Here is a 25,599-nt window from a genome sequence, read left to right on the forward strand (position 1 = left end):
TAAGGCCTTTATATATTAACCTAGAATTTTGTGTATGGCTTTATCATGTATTGTTACAGATAAAATTTGGCTTTCGTGGCGATTTACCCATTTTTGACGGAGTTGTGGCCCTTGAACTTAGGAGATGTGAAAATTAGTTTTTCCAGAATAATTTTTCACAAAGCCTTGAGATATTGAGCTTAAATTTTGTTTATAGCTTTATCACGTACTGTTACAGATCAATTTTGACTTTCATGGCGATTTACCTATTTTAGTTATGACCCTTGAACTTAGGAGATATAAAAAAAAAGTTTTTTCCAGACTTCTTTTGCAGTACCTGAAGATATTGATATGAAATTTTGTATCCACCTTTATCATGTAGGCCTACTGTTACTTATCAAGTTTAACTTTTATGGTGATTTATCTACTTTTCACAGAAGTAAGACCCTTGAATTTAGAAGATATGAAAAAAATTCGAGTTCGGTAGGGGATATGTGTTACTTTAGCAGTACTCTCATAATGCTTATTCCTTTACGCAAATAATGTAATATACACTAAGTTCTCTCATCTCTTTGTACAATGTACATTCCTCGAACCTTGCAAGAAGGTCAGACATCTGCAGAAAGTTTTCCAAAAAGTCCTTTGAAAAAAGTGTACATATCACAGAAATTACTGATTTTGTTTCAGAGTTGTGGAGTTTTCAAATAATGTTGCGATAAGGGAGGTGTATACTATTATATCCACTCGCACCCCCACTAGTTGGGGACCTATAACAATTGACCCATTTCACCTATGTCGATCAATAGAAGAGCTAGCGTGACCCACAAACCTATTGAAACATATCGTAAGTTGCGCACTCTATAAGGTCATCTGCGGTTACCTTGGCTGTCAGTCGAGCTAAAATGTTTCAAAGTAAATTCATGAATAAATCATAGCAGGCCGCTTAACAACACCTTGCAATACAAGTTGTGTTAGATTCCTGGACCTATTTAAAATTATTATTACGACATGGATGATGCTTTCAATGCTGAAAGGTTGGTTCTTTAACTAAAAAGTTAAAATATGTTTATATTTATCTATATTTCATCTATATTTTGTTACTTGCCAACAGTTAAAGTTTATTGTGTTTTACGACCACTAGAGCACAATGATTTATTTATCACCGGCAATTGGATGTCAAACATTTGGTAATTTTGACATCGAGAGGAACCCGCTACATTTTTCGATTAGTAGCAAGGGATCTTTTAGATGCACCATCCGTTAGACGAGGTAGCACATTACACGGCCTTTGATATACAAGTCATAGTGCACTGGTTGGAAGGGGAAATAGCCCAAATGGCCCTCCGACGGGAATCGACCCCAGACCGACCGCGCATCCTGCGAGCGCTTTAGAACTAAGCTATGTCCCGCCTCTCTTGTCTACAGAGAAGGCCATTTTTAAAGTTTTCTCTTTTCTTTCTTTTTTCTATTTTTGGCACTTGTTTTTTTCAAACTTAAAGGGACAGACCCTGGTTTCAGCCAATGAAAATGCACACTAAGTTTAGTTAATCCGGAAACTTGTAACACATTTGGATAAAGTTACAATTGAGTGAAACATGAGTTTGTTGACTTTGAAATGGTGAAATACCTCTAAAAATACATTAAAACTCGACTCCATAACTGTTACTTCTCAGAATTTTAAAATTGAGAAATGTATTTTGTGATATTAAAAACACAGACCCACTTCGAATGTTGGACTATTCTAAGTGTAATTTCAGTGACCAAAACGGCTCTAATAGTCAAAAATAAAAACTAAATGTCCCTTTCAAGTATGTTCTTTAATTGAATGCAACTATGTTATACTTCCTTATCCGCACTCTCGCATTTAACTTACTCCAAATCCTCTAAATACTGATGCTATGCCAATTTACTGATATTACAACACTGTTGATATTGTTAGTGTTAGTAGTATTGTATTTTTTTAGAAACAAAATATTTAAATGTGCATAAATAAAAATAAACAATAAAAGTAACATTATGTGAAGGGCGTGTCAAAAGGAGACCTTTGATGTCTTAACTGCGTAGACGTCAAAAGATGGCAGCGGCTGGGAAAAAGCTATATTAATTTGCTTTTCAACTGGGTGGATAATGTATTACCTTTATAGTTGGGGTGGGGCATATGGTATAGTATAGTTTATTTGCTTAAAGGCATATTGTCACAGATCAGTGACCTATTTAATGATCTAACAAAGTATTACTTGAACAAATATAATTTGATTTGTCTCTAAATGTACTTTATTCAACCATCTTCATAACCACCATACTCAATTTATTAATGACATTTTGTAAAATTAATTGAATTATGGTAATGGTCCATAATTCAAAAATTAAAATTGCCGAGAGGGATGACATGGATTTTACTCCATCATGGGTTCAGTTAAGGTGATGCGATAGCTAGATTTGGTTTCCAACAATTAATGTAATTTTTATTTATTATCCATTTTTAAAGAAATAAGGTCCTTAATCTGTGACAGTATGCCTTGCGGCTCATAGGCATAAAATATACAATGATGCATAAACAGAAATATATACATGTGCATGTACACGAGAGCTTGCGTATTTGGAGGATAGACATTCAAATGAGTTGAGAACGTAAATATGTTTTATCTGTTTGATATATTTACCAAGATTACAGAGTTCTTGTTCGTTTTGAACAATTTGTTTTGTTTAACGACATCACTTTGTTTTGATCAGATAATAACTGTACAATGTTATGTACCGATGGTTTGAGCCAATACTATTTCTTAATGTAACGAGATCGTAGACCTATATACAATGGCCACGTTAAAATAAAACGATATTCGTCGTCTGTGTCGTCCTTATTGCACAATTTACTTTTTCTTTCTGATATTTCTATGCCATAACATCTCCCTTGTTTAGTGAGCAGCTGATGGAAAGACACACTAAATTTTGTAATTAGTGTTGTATAACAGCCATGAATTGATATTCTAATGTAATATTTTAAATAAAAAGTGTCTGTCAACTGTTATATATATATATATATATATATATATATATATATATATATATATGTATGTGTGTGTGTGTGTGTGTGTGTGTGTGTGTCGTGTGTGTGTGTGTGTGTGCGTGCGTGCGTGCGTGCGTGTGTGATATTTAAGAGATTCGAGTCTATTGTAGTATCTTTCTCTTGAATAAACTGATCAGTTAAGCGTCTTTTAAAACATTTAAAAAACAAAACAGCACTATCTACATATTGACTAAACCAAACATCTCCAAAACCTGAGATAATAGTAGAAATCTAACCTGATAAAACCAGTTAAAGGGACATTCCCGAGTTTGCTGCATTGTAAGATGTTTCCGACTAATAAAATATTTCTAGATTAAACTTACATATTAAATATATTTTCTTGTTTAGAATATCAGTGTCTGTATATTTAATGTGTTTCTGATCGTCTCAATATTTGTAAGAAGCCGAAACTGGATTTTATCTTCAAATAATTTCGTACGTACGAAAAAAATATATTTTAGGAAATAAAATGAAATTTAACCTAGTACAAATATTAGAACGATCAGAAACACATTTAATATACAGCACTAATATTTTATGCAGAAAAAAATATTTTTTATGTAATTACAATCGTTAAAAAGTCTCTGTTAGTCGATAACATCTTTAAAAGTGCAGCAAACTCAGGAATGTCCCTATAAAGGAATTCATATATTCTGAAATATCTTCATACAATGATTTCAAAATACAAGTTTTTAATTGTTGAAGTTTTAACCAATATTTAATTATTCTGATTTTACGTGTGCCTTTTTAACATTCAAAATTCGTTTACAAAATCCATATACACATGTTCAATATTATGAGCGGGTTAAAAAAACAACAACCCAAAAACACATACTTCGCATCCATAATTTAAAACACTGGACACGGGTGTCAAAAAACAGGTAGCTTCGTGTGCTTATTAAGACATAATTTGCTACACTTTAACTGGCCTCGGTGGTGTCATGGTTAAGCCATACATCATAAGGCTGGTAGGTAGCCTACAGAGTTCGAAGCCAGAGCGAGTTGTAACGACTCAATGTGTCAGACCACTACACTCTCTTTTCTCTCACTAACCATTAACAACTAACCCTCTGTCCTGGACAGACAGTTCAGATAGCTGAGGTGTGTGGCCAGGACAATATATTTCTAACCCATAACCACCTAATACGGACACGTGTGATCTGTTCAACGTACCCTCGAGCTATTTTCTGGCAGATTTCTAAAACAGCACATTTGTGTACTGAAAGTCGCGCCGTGCGAACGGACCTTTAGTCTATGAAAGCAAGAAGATGAAATATACCCGCCATGCTGGCATTCATTTTGTCTGTGCAGAAATGCCATTTCGTTGGAATGATCCGTTACGTGCTAACCTTTATTAACATCAGATGCGTATAAAACTGAAGTCAAGACTCCATACGATTCGAACTGTACTAGTTTCGCCAGTAGGCTACAGATAACATGTAGTTAAAATCTGGACGTTCAAGTGTAATGTCCTGGGAACACGGCATACCACGACGGCAAGCACTTAATATCCTTAGCAAATATGACCTTTGATATACCAGCCGTGATGCAACCGTCGAGTGTATATGGCCTACACCATGCAATTCAAACCCGGCAGTGCACGTACACTGTTGGCTGGGGCCAGCACTGGGATATGAGCCTTGTACTTTCCAGTATACAGATCACACAATGACTGCAATATACGATATGAAGAAACATCTTGATCACTCACCATGTCTGTTTTTTGTTCTGCAATATGGACCTTTCCTGTCTCTGGGATTGTGCATATCAAAGATCCCTTGCTACTAATGGAAAATGCAGCGGGTTTCCTCTAAGACTAATATGTCATAATTACCAAATGTTTGACATCCAACAGCCGATGATTAATAAATCAACGTGCTCTAGTGGTATCGTTAAACAACTTTAACTTTAACTTAAAATTATCAGTCTTGTCAACATTTTAGGTCTGTTATCGAATCAACTGTATCAAGAAAAATATATGTATTAAAATTTTGGTGTTTACTTGTTCGGTATAGTTTTACTATCCAGTACCTCCCATCCTCTGATTGAATCCAGGACCTCCCATCCTCTGACTGAATCCAGCACCTCCCATCCTCTGACTGAATCCAGCACCTCCCATCATTTGATTGAATCCAGCACCTCCAATCCTCTGATTGAATCCACCACCTCCCATCCTCTGATTGAATCCAGGACCTCCCATCCTCTGACTGAATCCAGCACCTCCCATCATTTGATTGAATCCAGCACCTCCAATCCTCTGATTGAATCCACCACCTTCCATCCTCTGATTGAATCCAGCACCACCCATCCACTGACTGAATCCAGCACCTCCCTTCCTCTGACTGAATCCAGCACCTCCCACCCTCTGATTGAATCCAGTACTTCCCATCCTCTGATTGAATCCATCACCTTTCATCCTCTGATTGAATCCAGCACCTTCCATCCTCTGATTGAATCCAGCACTTCCCATTCTCTCATTGAATCCAGCACCTCCCATCCACTGACTGAATCCAGCACCTCCCATCCTCTGATTGAATCCACCACCTTCCATCCTCTGATTGAATCCATCACCTTCCATCCTCTGACTGAATTCAGCACCTCCCATCCTCATATCATATTTAAGATATTACCATATTTAAGATATATTGATACAATATAAATTCACATGCTAAGAGGAGCAAAACATTAACTCTCCTTGAACTAGTCTCAGGGGAGTGAAGGGGAGCGAGTGATAGTTCTCATTAAACGGCTATGTCTGCTGGGCATACATTAATCAATTATTCTGGCAAAATTTATGATGCTTTCTTTCGAAGATCATTATATAATTAACCGTCCAAATGTCTGTCTACGTCTCTTTCGGCAGAGTACTCGGACTAGATATACATCTCAAATGTCGGGACTGTCTCTTTTGGATATGGGTTAATAGTTATTTGTTAGTGGTTAGGGGCGGGATTTAGCTCAGTTGGTTGAGGTGCTTGCGTCGCAGGATCGAACCACCCCCGTGGATCCATTCAGCTGATTGTGGGTTTTTTCCTTCTCATTCCAACCTGTGAACCACAACTGGACAAAAGCCGTGGTATGTGTTTTTCTGTCTGTGGAAAAGTGCATATAAAATAATCGCGCAAAGAAGATCTGTTCTAATACTCGTCATTAGTAGATATATTTGGTAGGTTAGAAATCCTCCCCCTCCCCAAAAAACGCTTCCCCTTCCCCAATGGTAGGAGAATGCTATTCACCACAGGTTAAACAGTGAGGCTCGAGTGAGGCTAGTGAGGCTTGAGTGAGGCGTGTGAGGCTCGAGTGAGGCACGTGAGGCCCGTTTGCTCTCCCCACAGGTTAAAAAAGTGAGGCGCGTGAGGCTCATTTGCTACCCCTACCCATTAAAAAGTGAGGCTCGTGGTGGGGCTCGATTGAGGATCTTTGCTCTACCTCTATCCACCACAGGTTAAAAAGTGAAGGCGAAGGAAATTGACTTGTAAAGTGTGTTTTTTTTGGGGGGGGGTTTCAAAAATGAAATTTGTACGCGGCACTAAATATGAAATTGAAAAAATGTCCAAAGCAATAATTTTTAATTAAAATGCAGCAATTAATTTTTAGGACGAAATTTAATTCTACTCAATATATCGAATACACAAAATGTTTTTGTATTTGAAAAATATTGATGGAAAAGAGGTCAACAGTTAGATAAAGAAAACCATAGTGTTTTTAACACACACACACACACACACACACACACACACACACACACACACACACACCGCTATTTGGTTGTTTGTTTAGACATTAAGTTTGGAGAGGAAATACCCATCAGAATTGATAAGAGCAATATGTAGGTTCATTAAAACATGTAAAAGTAGTTAAGTGTCACATTTGTCACAGGGCAATGTTTGTTTAGAAATTAAGTTTGGAGAGGAAACACCCATCAGAATTGTAGTTAAGATTGTAGTTAAGTGGTATTTTCGTCGTTGAAAAACAGGATCAACAAATAATTTTTATCATAATGGATTTTATTAACTGTTCTTATCTGTACAAGCACTCTATAAATAAGCAGCAAACATATGTGTTGAACATTAGAGTGAAAAGCGTTCCAGTGGCTACAAAAGAACCTTCAACCAGAGAAAAAAAACCAGGAGTGATATTTTTTTGGACTCGAGCAATTTTTTACACCATGCCGAAACAACAAGTAATGAAACGGAAGCCTTCAGCAGTAGCGAAGGAAAGTGCTACAATAAAAAAAAAAAAGCAAGAAAGATCTCTTTATCAAATCTGATGCAGAATGAGGCAATGAAATCGTTTGAAGAAGATAGATACAAGATAATTCCGGTCAGTGCGTTACCGATTTTTTGTGTGTTTGTCATTCGTGACAAATCTAACATTAACATTCAGAACAAAGAACTATACAAAGTGTGTATTGAACCAGAGAATGCGAGTGCCAATGAAGACAAGTATAAAGTCATAATACCAGAACGACGTTCATCCGAAGTTATTGAGGCTACACACCTCGTATATCTCGGACAAAAGAAGGATGCAAAATCTGGTAATATGTATAACCAGATAAAGTTTTATGAAGTGGAAAACGATGCTGATGTCAGTAACAGAGCGGACGACGATGCTGCCCCAGCTGCCGATGACACTGCAGACGATTCTTCTGATGCCCATGCCACCGCAGAAAACAATACTGAAGACCTTTATTGCAAGTGTGATGAGGATGACGAGCACCGTACTCCGCATTTTGTGAGATATGCAGTATGTCCCTCGACGACCATCCTCACCAATGTATTCCAGATGAGAGCAGTTCCGAATACTGCTATAGATGTGGCAGACTGGTTGAGTAGTAACTGCTAGCATGCCAATAGGCTGATAATAATTATAATAATAATAATACATTCTAGTGTGTATAATATCAATTTTTTGTACATTGTAATTATTATGTTCTTATTACAAGCATTGTTGCAATGCACGTATTTTTTGACACTAATGGATTATTTATTGCTAAGATGTGAATCCGTGATTGTTGTATATAAAAATGGCTCAAGAAATCGTTAAAAAAACCCATGTGATTCGTTTATAATATTAGAAATACTGTTTCTGGTTTATATAATGATCAAGTGTTTAATTATGACATCATTGGTGTATTATATAGTGGAAAGCTTCATTCATGTTAGACTCACCCGTTTACAACCTTCGTTTGGATGTATTATAGAATCGTCTGAATATTAGTTTAGAATGAAGTGAGTCTTGTCATTAGTTGGTGATAAAATGTATGTGTTTGTTAATGATATTAAATTGTTTAGCATCAGTTTTGATATGTCGAAAACAGGTTTTTTTTATACCTAGACAAAGTAAATTTTGGTTAAAAATTTTAGTGCGACATAAAGTTTTGCGTCAAATATGATACGTGAATGAAGGGTATTAACAATTTAAATTTTACCCAATCAGTATTATTATAATTATAAGTTGTTGGGGTTTTTTTGTTTTTTGGTTGAAGGTTCTTTTGTAGCCATTAGAAGGCTTTTTACACATATGTTTGCAGCGTATTTATAACGTGCTCGCACGAATAAGATCAGAATATTGATTGATTTTTTTGTTTGTTTGTTAAACATATCACACCCATACAGTGAATAGTATGATATTATTTTATACTATAAAACAAACTTTGTCAACTTAGCATTGTCATTAATAGTAGATATCATTATGGAGAAGCAGTGTTTTTATGCTTGGAAATATGTTCAAACGCTAAAAGAACAGAGGAAATGTCTTACACTCATAATTTATGCTCATTTTGATGCAGAATCGCCATGCAATAATAATAATGCTTTTATTTGTGGTAGACTCGTCCGTCATCATCCCCCCTTGTTTTGATAAACAATAGACTAATCCATGTATTTTGTTTGGTGAAAAATATATCGAGTTTTATATTTTTGTGAACAATTGTAGATGTCATCACTTTTTGATACAAAAAAACTACGTTTTGGTTAATAGTGTAAAACAAATTAACATAAAATTTTATATATTAACACGGTTTTAAAAATTATTTTTAGAAATGTACCTGGTCAGAATTATTTTTGTCACAAATTTTAAAGCAACACATATTTTTATAATTTATTTTTTTAAATATTTTTTTAAGATGTGAACAATGTAAATAGACAATGGTTGTAGTCAGAGTCATTGTTTGTGTGATACACACAGCAAAATAAACAATGGTCTATATTCAACCTATCAGCGTTATTATTTGTTTTCTTTTAACCAATCATTGTTTTAACCAATCATTAACCTTTTAATTATAGCAATGTCGTTATTGTTATATTTTAAAAACAAATGTTAATTGACTTTTTAACCAGTTGGGTCTTGATCGTCGCAGTGCACTTTTAATGACGGAGAAGCAGTGTTATTTTAAATGGAAATACGTACAGAAATCATCAGACCATTTATTGGAAAATACCACCAGAGAATGTCCTTTGTGGATTAAAGATCGAACTGAATGTGTACAAGATGCCAAAACCAGCTACCAGGATGAGTTAAAGCAGTCTAAACGTGCGATTATTAAAAAAAACAATACCCACGTATTGCATAGACGAAGTAGACTCCATCGATATGAAACTTTACATCGAATCTCTTCCGTCATTGTGCTACAGCATGGAAATAGCAAAACATATCAAGCGATTGACCAAAGAACTGTGTTTTGGGTGCATGTTTGACGAGGAAGCAGTTCACACATGTCTCGACATGACTGATAAAGAAAAAGTTGATCACTACTACACAACGGATCAGTGTATTACGCAACGACCCCAAAAGACAGGACCGAGTACATGCAAGCGTGTTGCATCGTTATCAGTGTCGAGATTACTTAGATGGCTGTTTTAAGACAGCCAACTGGTTCGAGACTTTAAAATCACAAGTTTTAAAATATGTGCAACTTGAACGTCTATTCCCCTGTTAAAAAACATCGACGTTTTTGTTATATTATACAGGGTGTCCTGTTGTAGCAGCATTTTAATAGGGGACAGTGATCGTATTAGAGTATTGTGAATAAATGTTGTATAAATTGATTCTCGTTTGTTATTGTATTTATATAGACTCAATTTTATTTGAAAATCATTTATTATCATGGATAGCGATAAGAAACAGTCCGTCAAGGTGGACGATAAGAATGATTTAGAACAGTATTATTTTAACCCTCGTACACCTGTGGCATTTTACGGTCCATCTAAATTTCAAAAGTCTTTGAAGAGACGCGGGTTATTTAATATTAAACTCAACAATGTAAAAGAGTTTTTAAGTGATCACGAAGCATACAGTCTTCACAAACCAGTGAGACACAGATTTCGTCGTCTCAAAGTCAGGGTGAATTCAGTGAATGAAATGTTTGATGTCGATTTGGCTGACATGTCTCGTTACACCAAGTGGAATGATGGCATACGCTATATGCTCGTGGTTATTGATATACTATCTATATATGCATGGGCCGTGACATTAACCAATAAAAAGCCTGAAACAATTTTGGAAGGTTTTAAGTCGATCCTACAAGAGGGGCGTGTCCCTAAGAAGGTACGGGTGGATGGAGGATCTGAATTCAAAGGTGCTTTTAAAACTTATATAGAAAATAAAAATATAAAACTCATCATTACACACAATGAAAACATTAAGTCAATTATGTCGAAAGATTTAACAGAACTTTAAAGTCTCTCTTGACAAGATTCATGACGCATAATAACACGAAGCGATACATTGATAACTTGCAAGATCTGATTCACAATTACAATCACACTCAACACTCGTCCTTAGGTAAATGGGCTCCAGCAGATGTGAATCGCGATAACGAGGTTAAAGTGTGGAAACATCTGTATGTAAAACCCATGATGGATCGAGTAAAAGCAAAGAAACCAATACAAAAGTTTCTATTTAACGTGAGTGATCTGGTTAGAATGTCATATCTAAGGAAATCGTTCAGTAAAGATCTAGACCTGCTTTGGACAGAGGAACTATTTAAAGTAGCCTCGCGCACAAGTCAAAGAATACCTATTTATTATCTGAAAGACGTTCATGATGAAATAATTATAGGTAGTTTCTATACCAATGAGCTACAGAAAATCAACAAAGACCAAGACGTGTTGTGGAAAGTGGAGAAAATACTAAAGAAGAAAAGACAAGGTGGGAAACCTACTTTCTTGTCCGGTGGCTTGGATGGCCTGCATCCTTTGATTCATACATCGAGGAAAGTCAAGTAAAAGACATCTAACAATGGAGAAATATATCATATTGAACAGCATGGATTCTAAAACATTTTTTTCGAACAACAACCCATATCATTTCCGAGTAAAGTTAAACCGGAGATTAACGTTTGAAGGTGTTTGGATAGTGTCTCTTGCGGAGTTGAACTTTGGGGAAATCGACATACATGGCATAAATGACTTACAAGTAGACGTGTTGTGTAATTTGTGTGACAGTAGCTTAGTGGGCGAAGGTTTCGTGCCACTGCCGAGACATGTGGATTTAAGAGACGGTCCTCGATACGAATTTAACACACTGGAACATACCCGTTGTTGTGAAGGACAGTGATTACATTGATATTTGTATAAAATTGGCTTCGGGCACTTCAGCCTCATTCATCAAAGAGACGACGAGTGTAACACTACTGTTGAGACGTTATCCATTTCTGGAGTAAATTACCATGAATCGAAAACTTTACGTGCCTGATGTGAATAAAAGGTTAAAGTATTTTGATAAACGTGGAAAGAATGTTGTTCATTCAAATAAGCAGGTTGGATCTGGAGTTGGGAATTACAATTCGAGTGGAGCCAGGACACTTTCAAAGTCGGCATAAATGACATAACTGACTCTTTGCGTTTTGGATATTTGACGTAGTCCAAAATGGCGTACAGCTTTGTCGGGATCTGGCATTTTAATGGTCTGCGCATTGTAATGACAGTAATGTTTGTGCTTTTCTAAACATTGTACTGTTCTGAAGGACCAGAGGCATTTTCGGCAGATATGTTTAAAATGTTCTCTGTCACTATGCTTACATACCACAGCTGATAGGCTGGTAATAAGGCAGTAGTGAGAAATGTCTGGCTCACCCTCTTCCTCGACTTCTGATGTGATCAACAAAAGGTCTACGTGTCTTTCTTTGGGAATATCAACATTATCACTGACATGGAGTGGGAACAGTGTCTCTTCCTCGTAACCATATACATTAATGGACAAGTTATTCACTTGCTCGAACCGCTTGATGTCTTTAAAGAGACATGGGAAAGTCAAACCCATCCAAATCCAATTGATCCATGTGCAGTGTATACTCGGCCACATTCTCCTTGACTATATCGACTGAGACCGGAAAGAGATGAGCCAACACAGAATACACGAAACAGAGTTCGTCATCCATGTTCCTAATGTTTAAAATACTCCTCTGTTTGATCAGTCCATCTGGGAGGTCCATGTAGGAGGTACCTCGAAACGGTTGGTGTTTGACCACCGACAACTGAACTCTTAACACTTTCTCAAAATTTAAACTGGATGATTCACCCTGGTAATTATCCATGTCTTTCAGAATTTTGCGCATGGCTTCTGCATAGGATTCAACCAAGTCGGACGATCGAGTCACTGGTGTCATTTTAGTCCGAAAATAAGGTGCAACAAACGTCTTGCGATCATCCGTCGAAATCTTACTAAATTCGAACTGCACACACAACCCAAACTTGATGGATTTCTTGTCATCCAATTCAGTTTTTAACACCTCCAACACCTCGGGTCGAATTTTGACAATATAAAAAAAAAGATCTGAGCCTTCTTCTTGATTTTTAGGGATATACTCCTACTCACGAACGTTACCATTGTTTGCCTGTCGAGAGCACCCATTGCCATTACCGCCAGCACTGGCTTTGGCACGCTTAGCAGGTTCTCCCCCACCACTCTGTTGACTAGTGAAAGGCCGTTTGGAATGTTTTGTTTTAGTGTGGGTCGCTAACGTTTTGTTAGAAGGGAACGCCTTCTGGCATTGAATAGCAACATGTCCGCGATAAGATAGGTGATCCGGCAGTAAGGTTCGACACGTAAGAGAAGTCAAATTGGATACACCATTGGTGTGCTGTTCACGAATGTGTCTTTGTAAATTAGTGTCCCGTGTAAATTCTTTAGCACATATTATATATATATACTTCTCAAAAGAATTTAAGGGTCAGACGATATTTTCGACATTATTTTCTGAATGTCAATTATATTAGCTAGACCATAATGTCACGCATGGTATTGTTCCATTTTGACGAAAGTGGGTCTAAGCAACCCATAAATGAATTAAATTCCACTGTCATTGACACTGTCGACTAGTTCTAATGGCGAAAACATGCTTACATTTGCACGTAAATTAGGGCGAAAGCGAAAGGTCTGCTAAGTGCCCATAACTTACTTTTTCACAAAGCGCTTCATTTGCACGCTTTGCATGTGTATTCCATGTTCCCAATGCTGAATTTCCGTATAATTGGAGCTTGCGTTCGTGTACGGTGCACACTCCAAATTCGACAATGGTACGACGTCAACTGACTATCGAAGATCGAGGAAGGGCTATTGCTTGGCTTCAGGATGGCAATACGCAAAGAAATGTTGCTCTGAGACTTGGTGTCAGTCAGAGTGTCGTTGGCCGACTGTGGCAACGGTACCAAGCAACGAATTCTGTTCGAAATCGTCCACGTTTGGGAAGACCCCGAAGCACTACAAATAGAGAGGACCGCTACATCACCAATATGGCTCTACGTCAACGCACAACCACTGCACGCCGATTACGTGACAATCTGCGGACTGCGACTGGAACTCGAGTGTCTGATCAAACCATACGCAATCGTCTGAGAGCCAATAATCTACGCTGCCGTCGCCAGGCTGTTCGACCACCACTCCTACCACGTCACAGAATGGCCAGACGTCACTGGTGCACGCTTCATCTGCGGTGGCAACATGTTCAGTGGGGTCGAGTGATGTTCACTGATGAGTCCAGGGTTAGTCTCCAGTTCAACGACGGTCGGGTTCGTGTCTACAGACGTCCTGGGGAGCGCTTCGCTGACGTTAACGTTAGACAACGTCACCGGTTCGGTGGTGGCAGCGTCATGGTGTGGGGCGGCATCTCTATCCACCACAGGACCCCCCTCTATGTGGTGGATGGCAATCTGAATGGAATCCGCTATCTGAATGAGATTATCCGGCCGTTGGTTCTCCCAGGCCTTCAGCAGATTGGCGGCGGGGCAGTTCTGCAGGATGACAATGCCAGACCCCACCGCGCCAGGGTGGTAACGGACTTTCTCAGACAACAAGGTATCGCCAGGATGGATTGGCCAGCATATTCGCCTGACTTGGCCCCAATAGAGAACGCCTGGGACGAATTAGGCAGGAGAGTTCGGGATAACCATGCCCCTCCGGCCAACCTTCATGATCTGGGTCAACTTCTTATGGCAGAGTGGCAGGCCATTCCCCAAGAGTTCTCCAGACGTCTGATCAACAGTATGAGGCAACGATGTGTCGAGTGTATTCGCGCCAGGGGTGGATTCACACACTATTAAACGAATGTTCTAATGTGTAAAATGCATGTTTGACAATCTTCAACTTTGACAGCATGTCATGTGACTTTCTTGTATACAGTGACGTTTATTTGTGGTTTTTTGTAAATATGGAACAATAAATAAATATTTTTGGTGTAGTTTACATCATCAAACTAATACACTCTGAAACTTATTTAGTTATAAATTTTTGACCCTTAAATTCTTTTGAGTAGTATATATATATGTTCCATGTAAATGTTGTTTTAAAAATACTACAGTTCTTGATGTGTCTGTTTAATGAATATTTTCTCCTAAAGCAGGTGAACGCGGGAGCACCAATCTGTTGACTAGTGGGAGGGAATTTCGAATGTTTGATTTTAGAGTGGGTCGCTAACGTTTTGTTAGAAGAAAACGACTTATGGCATTGAAGACAGAAAAATAATTAGAAGGCCGAGTTGAACATGTAAGGGAAGTTAACTTGGATACATCATTGGTGTGCTGTTCACGAATGTGTCTTTGTAAACTGATGTCCCGTGTAAAATCTTTAGCACATATTTTGCATGTAAATGGGTTTTTTTGGACGTTTTGGACCACTCCCACCATCAACATGTTGTTGACTAGTAGAACAGGAGGAGTAGAAGGAGGTGGAAGGTCGTTTTAAATGTTTTGCTTTGGTATGAATTGCGAGTTTTTTTGTAGTGGGTAAAGACGTGTCACAGGCTCGACAATTAACATTTGATATACAGGTTGAGGGTGAGCTACAGATAGAAATGTGTTTTCTATAAATACAATACTTTGAGAATTTAGACTGACATGTGAGACCAGTTAAATTTCTATGCTCATCTTTATGACATTTTTTTAAGTGACGCTCCAAATTGTCTTCTCGTTTAAACACTTTAGAACAACTGTCACAGCTAAAAGTTTGTTGAAAGATACCACAGTTTTTTACATGACGCTTTAAGCTACATTTATGTCTAAAGTTTTTTTGACAAACCTCACAAGGGAACATTGTTTGACTGATTATGCCACTTTAACCTAACATGATATAATAAATAAAAAATTGATTTATGCCAAAAATTGATTTAAGGCATTGTATTATATTTTATTTATTTATTTTGATTCTAACAAGTCGGCATCTGTACAGATTCTGAAATCAAATCATCACATATTTTACAATGTTTATGACTATATAGATTTTATGAATACCTATAGTTATAACATCACATTAAAATACACACATCAGGCCTACATACCTGTTAATAAGTGGATGTAGATAGTTTATAAGTATACAATATGTCCATCATTATTGTGTATAGTGTTATAATTAATTAATATCCCTTAATCAAGGCGGGGCATTTAATACTAAAATCGTTTAGTTTTATTTTCCTACAATTACTACAAGACAATAAAATTGATATATACATATGGAAATAAATTAAGCAACACCCAGTTTATAGACCTATAATTCTGTGAATTAAGAAAACAGAGCATTTTCCTGAATGATATATTGACATGTGGCATCTTGCTGAATAGCATGACTTTAGTGGAGATATTCAATGCATGTGCAACGACGAACAATGCACGTGAAATATCATACCCTTAACAGTGTTGAAATCAAGTTTGTAATGATTACATGTCACACTCTTTCCTGTCAATTTGCATTGAATATTCAGTACCATAATTGTCATGGCACGTCGTAAATTGTCAGAGGCTACAAGGTGGCAAATTACTGGCATGAGAAATGCAGGAATGTCCCTCAGACAAATTGGACCTTAACTTGGGCGCAATATTTCCATCATTTCAAGACTGTTGAACAAACACAGGGCTACCAATGATGTTAAAGATTGTCCAAGACCTGGCAGACCCCGTAAGACAACAATAAGAGAGGATAGAGCATTGTTGAGACTTGTTAGGCATCATTCATGGGACTCAAGCACATCTTTAAAACAACAGTGGTTACCAGGGAGAGCCATTTCCTACAGGACCATCAGGAATCAGCTGATACAGGGCCAGAAGACCCATCAAGCGTATAAAACTGTCTCCAGCTCACAAAGCAGCACGACTTGCCTGGTGTAATCAACATGTTCGCTGGAACATTGCATCATGGCGGAGGGTTCACTTTTCCGATGAGAGTCGTTTCTCATTACATATGGTGGATGGTCGTACACGTGTCTGGAGACAAATGAACACAGCCATGGTTCCCCACAATATCCAGGAGACGGTTCCCTTTGGGGGAGGGTCAGTCATGGTATGCGGGCGCATTTCCTTGGGTTGCAAGATGGACCTCATCACCATTCGTGGTAACCTTAATGGGCCTCAGTGTCAACAGGAGATCCTTGAGAGAGCTGTTGTCCCCCATTTTGATAATCATCCTCTAGCCACAAGACCCATCTTCATGCATGACAATGCCAGGCCTCACAGAGCACACGCTGTCACCCAGTTCTTGCAACAGAATGCTGTTGAGACCATTCCATCGCCAGCCATGAGTCCAGATCTCAATCCCATTGAGCATCTGTGGGGCATTTTAGGCCGTCGTGTTTGACAGAGAGACCCATCTGTCCAGACTCTCAAATGAATTGACTGCTGCTTTGCATGATAATTGGAACAGGATTCCTCAAAATCAAATCCAGAGATTGATCCAAGGAATGAGGAGGTGTCTTGAAGCAGTTGTTCGTGTGCAGGGAGGTTACACGAGATACTGATGGAAAGTCAATATTTGGACTTGACAGACATTATTGTTCAATTTCATGAACCAAATGTGTGCATGGTACTGACAGTTAAGTCTGTGCAACAACAGTGAAATTCGTAATGTTTTTGAATGAAATGAAGTCATTTTCCAAATCTGTACCATCTTGAAATAAACCACATTATGTCATGGTATTATTGGCTATGTTTCTCCTCATCCCTTTCTGTTCACTGAAAATTTCTTAAGGTATGGAAATCTTGGACTAATTTCATGCACCAGTTCATTAAAGTTGCTCAGTCTGAGCAAATATGGGTGCTGCTTAATTAATTTCCATATGTATATAACCATGAAATGTATACAACATCCATCAATAAAAATAAACATTTCTACATAACAACAGCATTGATATATAACCCTAATCATCTATCAATAAAACAAAATTAAAATTACACTCTATCTTGTAGTGAAATAATATGAGTTCCTAAAAACACATTTGTTGAAGTGTAGACTTCTACCAAAATACTTTTCACACGTCTGTTCTTGTCTGATCCGTATGGGACTTTGTGGTGAACAAGACACCCAAAACGGAATGGCTAACAATGTTAGTCGAGCGTTATGTCGTACAAAGGGATTTTTCCACATTCAAGAAAGCAAACATCGTTTGATCTGAATACTCTGTTTAGTTTGTATTTCTTATCGATAACACGTACCGTCACATGGGCGTACATAGGATTTTGAAAAGGGGGGTTCTAAAATAGATTGCAGAGATATTGGGCATATATTTCTATGTTGAGTAAATATAATAATGTCAGATATCAATGTCAGATATATTAAATTATAAAAAAAGCGATTTCGGGGGGGGGGGTTCGGTCAAACCCATCGAACCCCCCCACCCCACCCCCACCCCCCACCCCCACCCCCCACCCCCCCCCCCCACCCCCCATGTACGCCCATGCGTCAACATCTATGTTTGCATTTCACAACACATATGGCCCGTCTTCTCTTAACGTGAGTGCTATCCAATTGAGATAACGACAACGGCTGGGGTTTGACCTACTCGCCGCAAAAACAAAAATGTATAATATTTCTTATAACTTACTTGTACAAGACTAAAATAAAATGTGTCGTTCAACTATTTTATAAAATGATTACTATTATTTTTAGAATTGAACGTTGACGTATAACAATTGCAATACTTTGAGAACTAAAAACAAGCCTCAACACGACGAGCCTCACTCGAGCCTCACTTTTATAGGGGGTAGGGATAGCAAATGAGCCTCACGAGCCTCACTCGAGCCTCACTCTTTTTAACCTGTGGGGAGAACAAACAAGCCTCACGTGCCTCAATCGAGCCTCACTCGAGCCTCACTTTTTAACCTGTGGTGAATAGCATTCTCCTACCATTGGGGAAGGGGAAGCGTTTTTTGGGGAGGGGGAGGATTTCTAACCTACCAAATATATCTACTGTCATTAATTAACATGCGCTTTCAACTCATAGCGGCCTCGGTGGCGTCGTGGTTAAGCCATCGGACGTAAGACTGGTAGGTACTGGGTTCGCAGCCCGGTACCGGCTTCCTCCCAGACACTGCACCCTCTTATCTCTTACTAACTACTAACAATTCATTCACTGTCATGGACAGATAGCGGAGGCGTGTGTCCAGGACAGCGTGCTTGAACCTTAATTGGATATAAGCATGAAAATAAGTTGAAATGAAAAAAAACTACTAACAGTTAAAAACTAACCCACTGTCCTGAATAGACAGCCCAGATAGCTGAGATGTGTGTACCCATGACAGCGTGCTTGAACCTTAATTGGATATAAGCACGAAAATAAGTTGAAATTAATGAACTCACAGCGTCACAGTTTCACACGGGTGTTTTGAAAATGTGTTATTCACTGTTATGACAACATGTCACATCACGTCATAGGGAACCAGAAATATGCAATTGTTCATACACGTATTTAATAAAATGCCACGCAACGTTGCCAAAACACTTAACATGATGCCTTATCTGTCTGGCATTGAGAACAGAGATGACATAGACTTCCTGTACTCAGTAGAAAAAAGAGAACACGTACACACACAGACACACACACACACACACACACAGAGACATACACACACACACACACACACACATAAACACAGACACATACACACACGCACATAAATACAGACACACATACACACACACGGACACCCCTCCAGACACACACACACACACACATACAACACAGACACACACACACACACAGACACACACACACACAGACATACACACACACACACATAAACACAGACACACATACACACACACGGACACCCCTCCACACACACACACACACATACAACACAGACACACACACGCGCACGCACACACACGCGCGCGCGTTCGTTTAACGACACCTCAGCACATTTTAACTTTCGGCTGTTTGGTGTCGAACATAGGTATTTAAACACTTAGTCGAGGGAATGAGAGAACGGAAACACGTTACCGAAAGCAACAAATGACTTTTTTTTTTGTGTGCACTTTCCCACAAACAGGACAGCATACATTACGGCTTATCGTATACCAGATATATATATTTATAGTTAGACACATTTTGGTCCTACTACACTGTGCTTTAAAAGTAAGCTACATTCACTTACGCATTTCATTGTGTAGGCCTTTTGAAAATCGCCTGTTACTTATACTGTAAAAGTAAAAGTAAAGTTTGTTTTATTTAACGACGCCACTAGAGCACATTGAGTTTTTATCTTATCATCAGCTATTGTGCGTCAAACATATGGTCATTCTGACACTGTTTTTTTAGAGGAAACCCGCTGCCGCCACATAGGCTACTCTTTTACGACAGGCAGCAAGGGATCTTTTATTTGCGCTTCCCACAGGCAGGATAGCACAAACCATGGCCTTTGTTGAACCAGTTATGGATCACTGGTCGGTGCAAGTGGCTTACACCTACCCATTGAGCCTTGCGGAGCACTCACTCAGGGTTTGGAGTCGGTATCTGGATTAAAAATCCCATGCCTCGACTTGGATCCGAACCCAGTACCTACCAGCCTGTAGACCGATGGCCTAACCACGACGCCACCGAGGCCGGTTTTACTTATACTGACGAATGATTCATTAGTTAAATGCAATATGTGATTTCACGAGTTTTATTTATTTAAGCATTTACTAAATTGATGAACGTGTTTGTCTTAGTATACCTACAAGGTGGAGAATGGAGTGCGCATAAGTGTATGAGACGGGGGGGGGGGGGGGGGGGGGGGGGGGTGAGCAGAGGTCCTGGAGAAAATCCTCAAATTCGAGCAAAAATTATATATAAATTCGAGCAAAAACAATATATTAATTCGAGCAAACACTTTTCACCATGTATTTTCATCATTCTACCCACAATATTAGTTGTAATTCGTTTGCAACCATATATTGCTGTCTGACAATAATGCTAATATGAATAAACGTAATCCAGATTCGGGCACTTTTGATTAATTCGGGCAAAAATCCATAAAATAAATATAATACAGTCCATAAGATTATAAATGTGTGTACATCCATATCCAAAAGTATATTTAATTGGCCATTTTTCAAATAAAGCTTGCTTTAGGTTCACAATGTGATCACAATATCCAACGTCAAAGAGTGGATTGGGATTTACGAGGTCATTTGGCATGAGTGTATAGGGCCTATAGCTTCATATTTAGACACTTGTAATAAAAAATATTGTTCATTCTTTTTATGCTAATATACTTAATTTTATTATGGCCATGCACCTGCCACATAATTTTTTTTTAAATAAATAAATAATAAAAATAATTATAATAATAATAATGACCAAGGTCTTTGAGAGAATCTTTAGAAGGGTTTGCCCATGACCAAGCGTCAAACTGACTATCATTAAAAATTAAGTTTTTGCTGTTTTCAGTTCTCAGTTTGATCATCTTGACAACATATCGTCAGACTGGCTTCAGTGGTGTTGTTTCTACAAAACATGTTCACTCATTTTCCAACTGTTCCTGTCATGGCTGATGTGGTGTTTGACAAAGTACCTGTGGCGGATGTACTTTCTTCGCATGCGTGACGTTGATAGCGCTCTACCGCTACCTCCTGGGGAAATGGGTTATCCCATAATTGGTGAAACGCTCCAATTCTTTCGACAGGTATGATCAATAACTCCTTAAGGAAAAAAAATGATTATAAAAAAAAAAAAATAATAAAAGAAAATTAAATGGTGTAATTAAAGCATTTAAATGTATACATTTGTACAATATACAATAGTTCCAATTAAACAAATTTAAGTAACTGACTTAAGTAAATGACCAAATAGAAAACAATTAGTATATGCAACTTTTAAATGAATATAACAAACCAAACATTATGATACCAGAATATCATTTTACCTAAAATCGTATTATATTCTCTTTTACGCTGTGTTTACATTTTCTTGTTACTAGATATACATTCATATAATTTCACACATAATTGAGCAAGTATTTTAATTATATAACCCATTGCTTTATTTTGCAGTTCATTTAAATTTATTCCGACAGGGTGCCGACTTCTATAACAGACGGATTGCAAAATACGGAAGAGTATTTAAAACCCATCTTCTAGGTTCTCCCACAGTCAGAGTGATAGGATCTGAGAATGTCCGTAAAATTCTTCTTGGGGAACACATCATAGTCGACATGAAGATTCCACGGTCGGCGAGCCTCTTGTTCGGATCTGGCGCAATAGTCAATTCATCTGGAGACCATCATCGCCTAAGAAAGAAGAGTCTTCAAAAGGCGTTCAACCCTGAATTTCTGTCATCATGTATACCGAATATTCGTCGTCTTGTAAGGAAATGGTGTGAAGATTTGTGCAACGAAGGAGAAGTTCTTGGATTTGAAAGATGTAAGGTTTTGATGACAACGATATCGGCTGAAGTCCTGCTTGGTTTCAACATGGAAGACGTCGGGAGAATAGAAGAACTAATGACGCAATTTGAAAACATCACCAATGCGGTTTTTACATTTCCATGGCAAATTCCTGGAACAAGCTTTGCAAAGGTAAACAATGCACTCTATAGTATAGTTTATGTTTGGTTAATATGTTTGAAGTAATACCCGATCAACAAAATTTCAGCACAAAGATATAGATCTATTGTGCGAATGTGGTCTTAGGATACGCCATGTATGCAAGTATTATAGAAAGAAGCTTAAAGAAATTATTATTATTATTATTATTATTATATTTATAAGTTTTAGTTTCATAATAAGTATGATTAGCAAACCCCCATAATTTTCGAGTTGTCATATATATCTATAGAAACAGGTGCTGCTATGTTTCGGGAGTTAGAATTTCTAAGTAGTAGCACTTTTACCTTTTCACAAAACAATACAGACGAATTAAACAGTGACATCTGCTAATTTTTAGGCCATGAAGTCAAGAGCTATTCTGGTCAAGGATATCAAACAGAGACTGCAGAAAGAAGCATCATCTCAGTCAGAAGATGTCTCTATGACAGACGTGTTGAGATCTCTGGACACCGAGGACGATTCCAGCACGGCAGACGATCTAGCCGACTCTCTACTGGAGATGTGGCTTGCTGGGCATCTCACACAGTCCAGCGCCGCCTGCTCTCTCATCCTGTGCGTGGGGAGGGATGACGGCGTTAGAAACAATATAGAGATGGAACTGGAAAGGCATCATCTTATTGGCAGCGACGAGGACGTCGATCTTACGTATAATGGCATCAACCAGTTAATTTACACGTCCAACGTGGTGAAAGAAGTGTTGAGGTTGTATCCACCAGCAGGCGGCGGATTTCGTCAGACCAAGTCCACAATAGAAGTAGGGGTACGTTTATCATAGATTTTCATATTATATACCTTTGCGGTACAATTAAAGTAGTAGATATTTAGTTTACCTGCATTATGTCTAATTTCTGATATCGACCTTTTGCTTTTGTTCCAGGGAACAGATGCATTGGCATATAACTATATATTAGATAATGCTAAACCTCATATAAATAAAATTATTAATTTGTAACCCATACCAACTGTAATAACATTTTTATTTACAAAACATTTCTTCGTTCTTTTAAAAAAAGTATCTTAACAAAGTATGTAGTTTCACCTTAATTGTTTCTAGTAAGCTTTTCGGTAGACTAAAGACAGAACTGTGCAGGCAATTATCATTGCCTTACTTTGGCTGTGCATTTAGTTGTCCTCATCCCTACACCAAGACGGGAGATTTAACCTAGTCAGTTTGGTGGTAATTTGTTTTTAAAAAATCGTTATTTATACAGAATTATTTTGGCCAAGATTTATTTTTCTGTGCGAGTTGGTATGGATTTCAAACGCTTTTTATACCAGTTTTAGTCTACCAATAAAGGATCATCGAAGGTCATGAGAGGAGTATGGGACAGGCGAAACATGACCTTCATTTTCTCAAGAAACGGGTTTTTTTTTTAATTGGGCAACTTTCTTGTTATCTAGAAAATAGTATTTAATAGTTAATAGATATTTGCAAGATTGTGTCAGTTATTTTTCTTAATTATTACACACAACAGAATAACACCCTCCTTGCCACCAAATGTAATAAAAACGCGTGACTTCTAGGTCACATTCCACTAATTAACCATGATGTGCTGATTTGTAGACCAATTGTTTGCTGGTACAAATGTAAAATACCTTTGTCTTTTCAGCTACATAAACATAAGTCTATTTAATTACTTGTTTGGTAAACATGTAATTATTTTTAACACCATGGCAAGGAAAACTAGACAATAGTTTACCACATTATTTATTGTTTGTCGCACAAGCGACATGTCATGTTCTCTCTCTCTCTCTCTGTGTGTGTGTGTGTGTGTCTCTCTCTCTCTCTCTCTGTGTGTGTGTGTGTGTGTGTGTGTGTGTGTGTGTGTGTGTGTGTGTGTGTTATTTATAACAAAAGATGAATAATTAACACGTTGTTATATTTGTAGGGGTATCAGATTCCCAAAGGATGGACAGTGATTTACAGCATAAGAGACACTCATCAAACAACGGATCTGTTTACAGACCCACAAGACTTCCGGCCTGAACGTTGGCAACATGTTGATATAGATCAAGATCTTTCACAAAGATTCAACTACATCCCCTTCAGCGCAGGAGCTAGAAGGTGTCTTGGTGAAAAGTTTGCAAATCTGGTTTTGAAACTATTCTTGATAGAAGTTGTTGGTTACTATAACTGGACATTGCGAAATAAAAACCCAAGCATGCGGTACCTGCCAAGCACACACCCGGTGGATAAACTCCCAGTGTCCTTTTCAAGGAAAGTGCCTCATCACATGAAGTAATATCATCATCAGATGACGACTTTGAAATGGTTATAAAATGTTTATGTGTTTCATTTTAATAGTCACACATAACAAAAGTCATAAAATGTCAGTGCTACGATGTAACCATGAAAAGGAAACGGCCCCATCACATCAAGTAATATCATCATCAGATGATGATTTTGAAATGGTTATAAAGTGTTTGTGGGTTTCATTTTAATAGTCACACATAACAAAAGTCATAAAATGTCAGTGCTACGATGTAACCATGAAAAGGAAACGGCTTCACAATATGAACTAATAGCACCATCAGATGATAACTTTGAAATGATTATAAAGTATTTGTTGGTTTCATTTTAATAGTAACACATAACAAGTCACGAAATGTCGACGAACAACATGTTCAGTGCTAAGACGTGCTTATTTTGGTTATTGATTCACGCTTATAAAGTGCAATAAATCATATGGCACTATTCTAATTAGCTAGGCATAACGTGTATTCAGTTTGTATGGTGCAAGTGTTAACACAATATTATGCTTGGTACATGTATATAGCTTTTATATTTGTCACGTGTATTTTTTTGGCACGTGTTATGACTACAAGGACCACTGTTGTGCAGGGAATTGCCTACGTACTGACAGGCGTAGCATTAGTAATGCTGATCAACCATAGGGGAATGTGTAGGGGCGGGTGAGTTTTTAGCTATATATACTGTAACAAAAACGTTTAGCAATTTGGTTCTAATACATAGTACTTTAACTCTCGTACTACATTCAATGACGCGGGCCGGCCGGGACATAGCCCAGTGGTAAAGCGCTCGCTTGATGCGCGGTCAATTTAGGATCGATCCCCGTCGGTGGCCCCATTGGGCTATTTCTCGTTCCAGTCAGTGATTCATAACTGGTGTAACAAAGGCCATGGCATATACTATCCGGTCAGTGGGATGGTACATATAAAAGATCCCTTGCTGCTAATCGAAAAGAGTAGCCCATGAAGTGGCAACAGCGGGTTTCCTCTCTATATTGTGTAGTCCTTAAC

At 38.0% G+C, this 25,599-nt stretch overlaps 1 protein-coding gene across 1 annotated transcript; it reads left to right on the top strand.

Moving 5' to 3' along the window:
• Positions 1 to 198: 198 nt before the first annotated feature.
• On the top strand, positions 199 to 25,477 carry LOC121384554 (cytochrome P450 26A1-like). The gene is made up of 5 exons (XM_041514995.1): positions 199 to 1,013; positions 21,183 to 21,417; positions 21,808 to 22,308; positions 22,676 to 23,098; positions 24,228 to 25,477. The coding sequence occupies exons 1-5, from the start codon at positions 988 to 990 to the stop codon at positions 24,579 to 24,581; spliced, it is 1,539 nt and encodes a 512-aa protein (XP_041370929.1). The 5' UTR covers positions 199 to 987; the 3' UTR covers positions 24,582 to 25,477.
• The last annotated feature ends 122 nt before the right edge of the window (positions 25,478 to 25,599 follow it).

Source organism: Gigantopelta aegis, chromosome 10 (assembly GCF_016097555.1).
Source record: "Gigantopelta aegis isolate Gae_Host chromosome 10, Gae_host_genome, whole genome shotgun sequence".
Taxonomy (NCBI): Eukaryota; Metazoa; Mollusca; class Gastropoda; order Neomphalida; family Peltospiridae; genus Gigantopelta; species Gigantopelta aegis.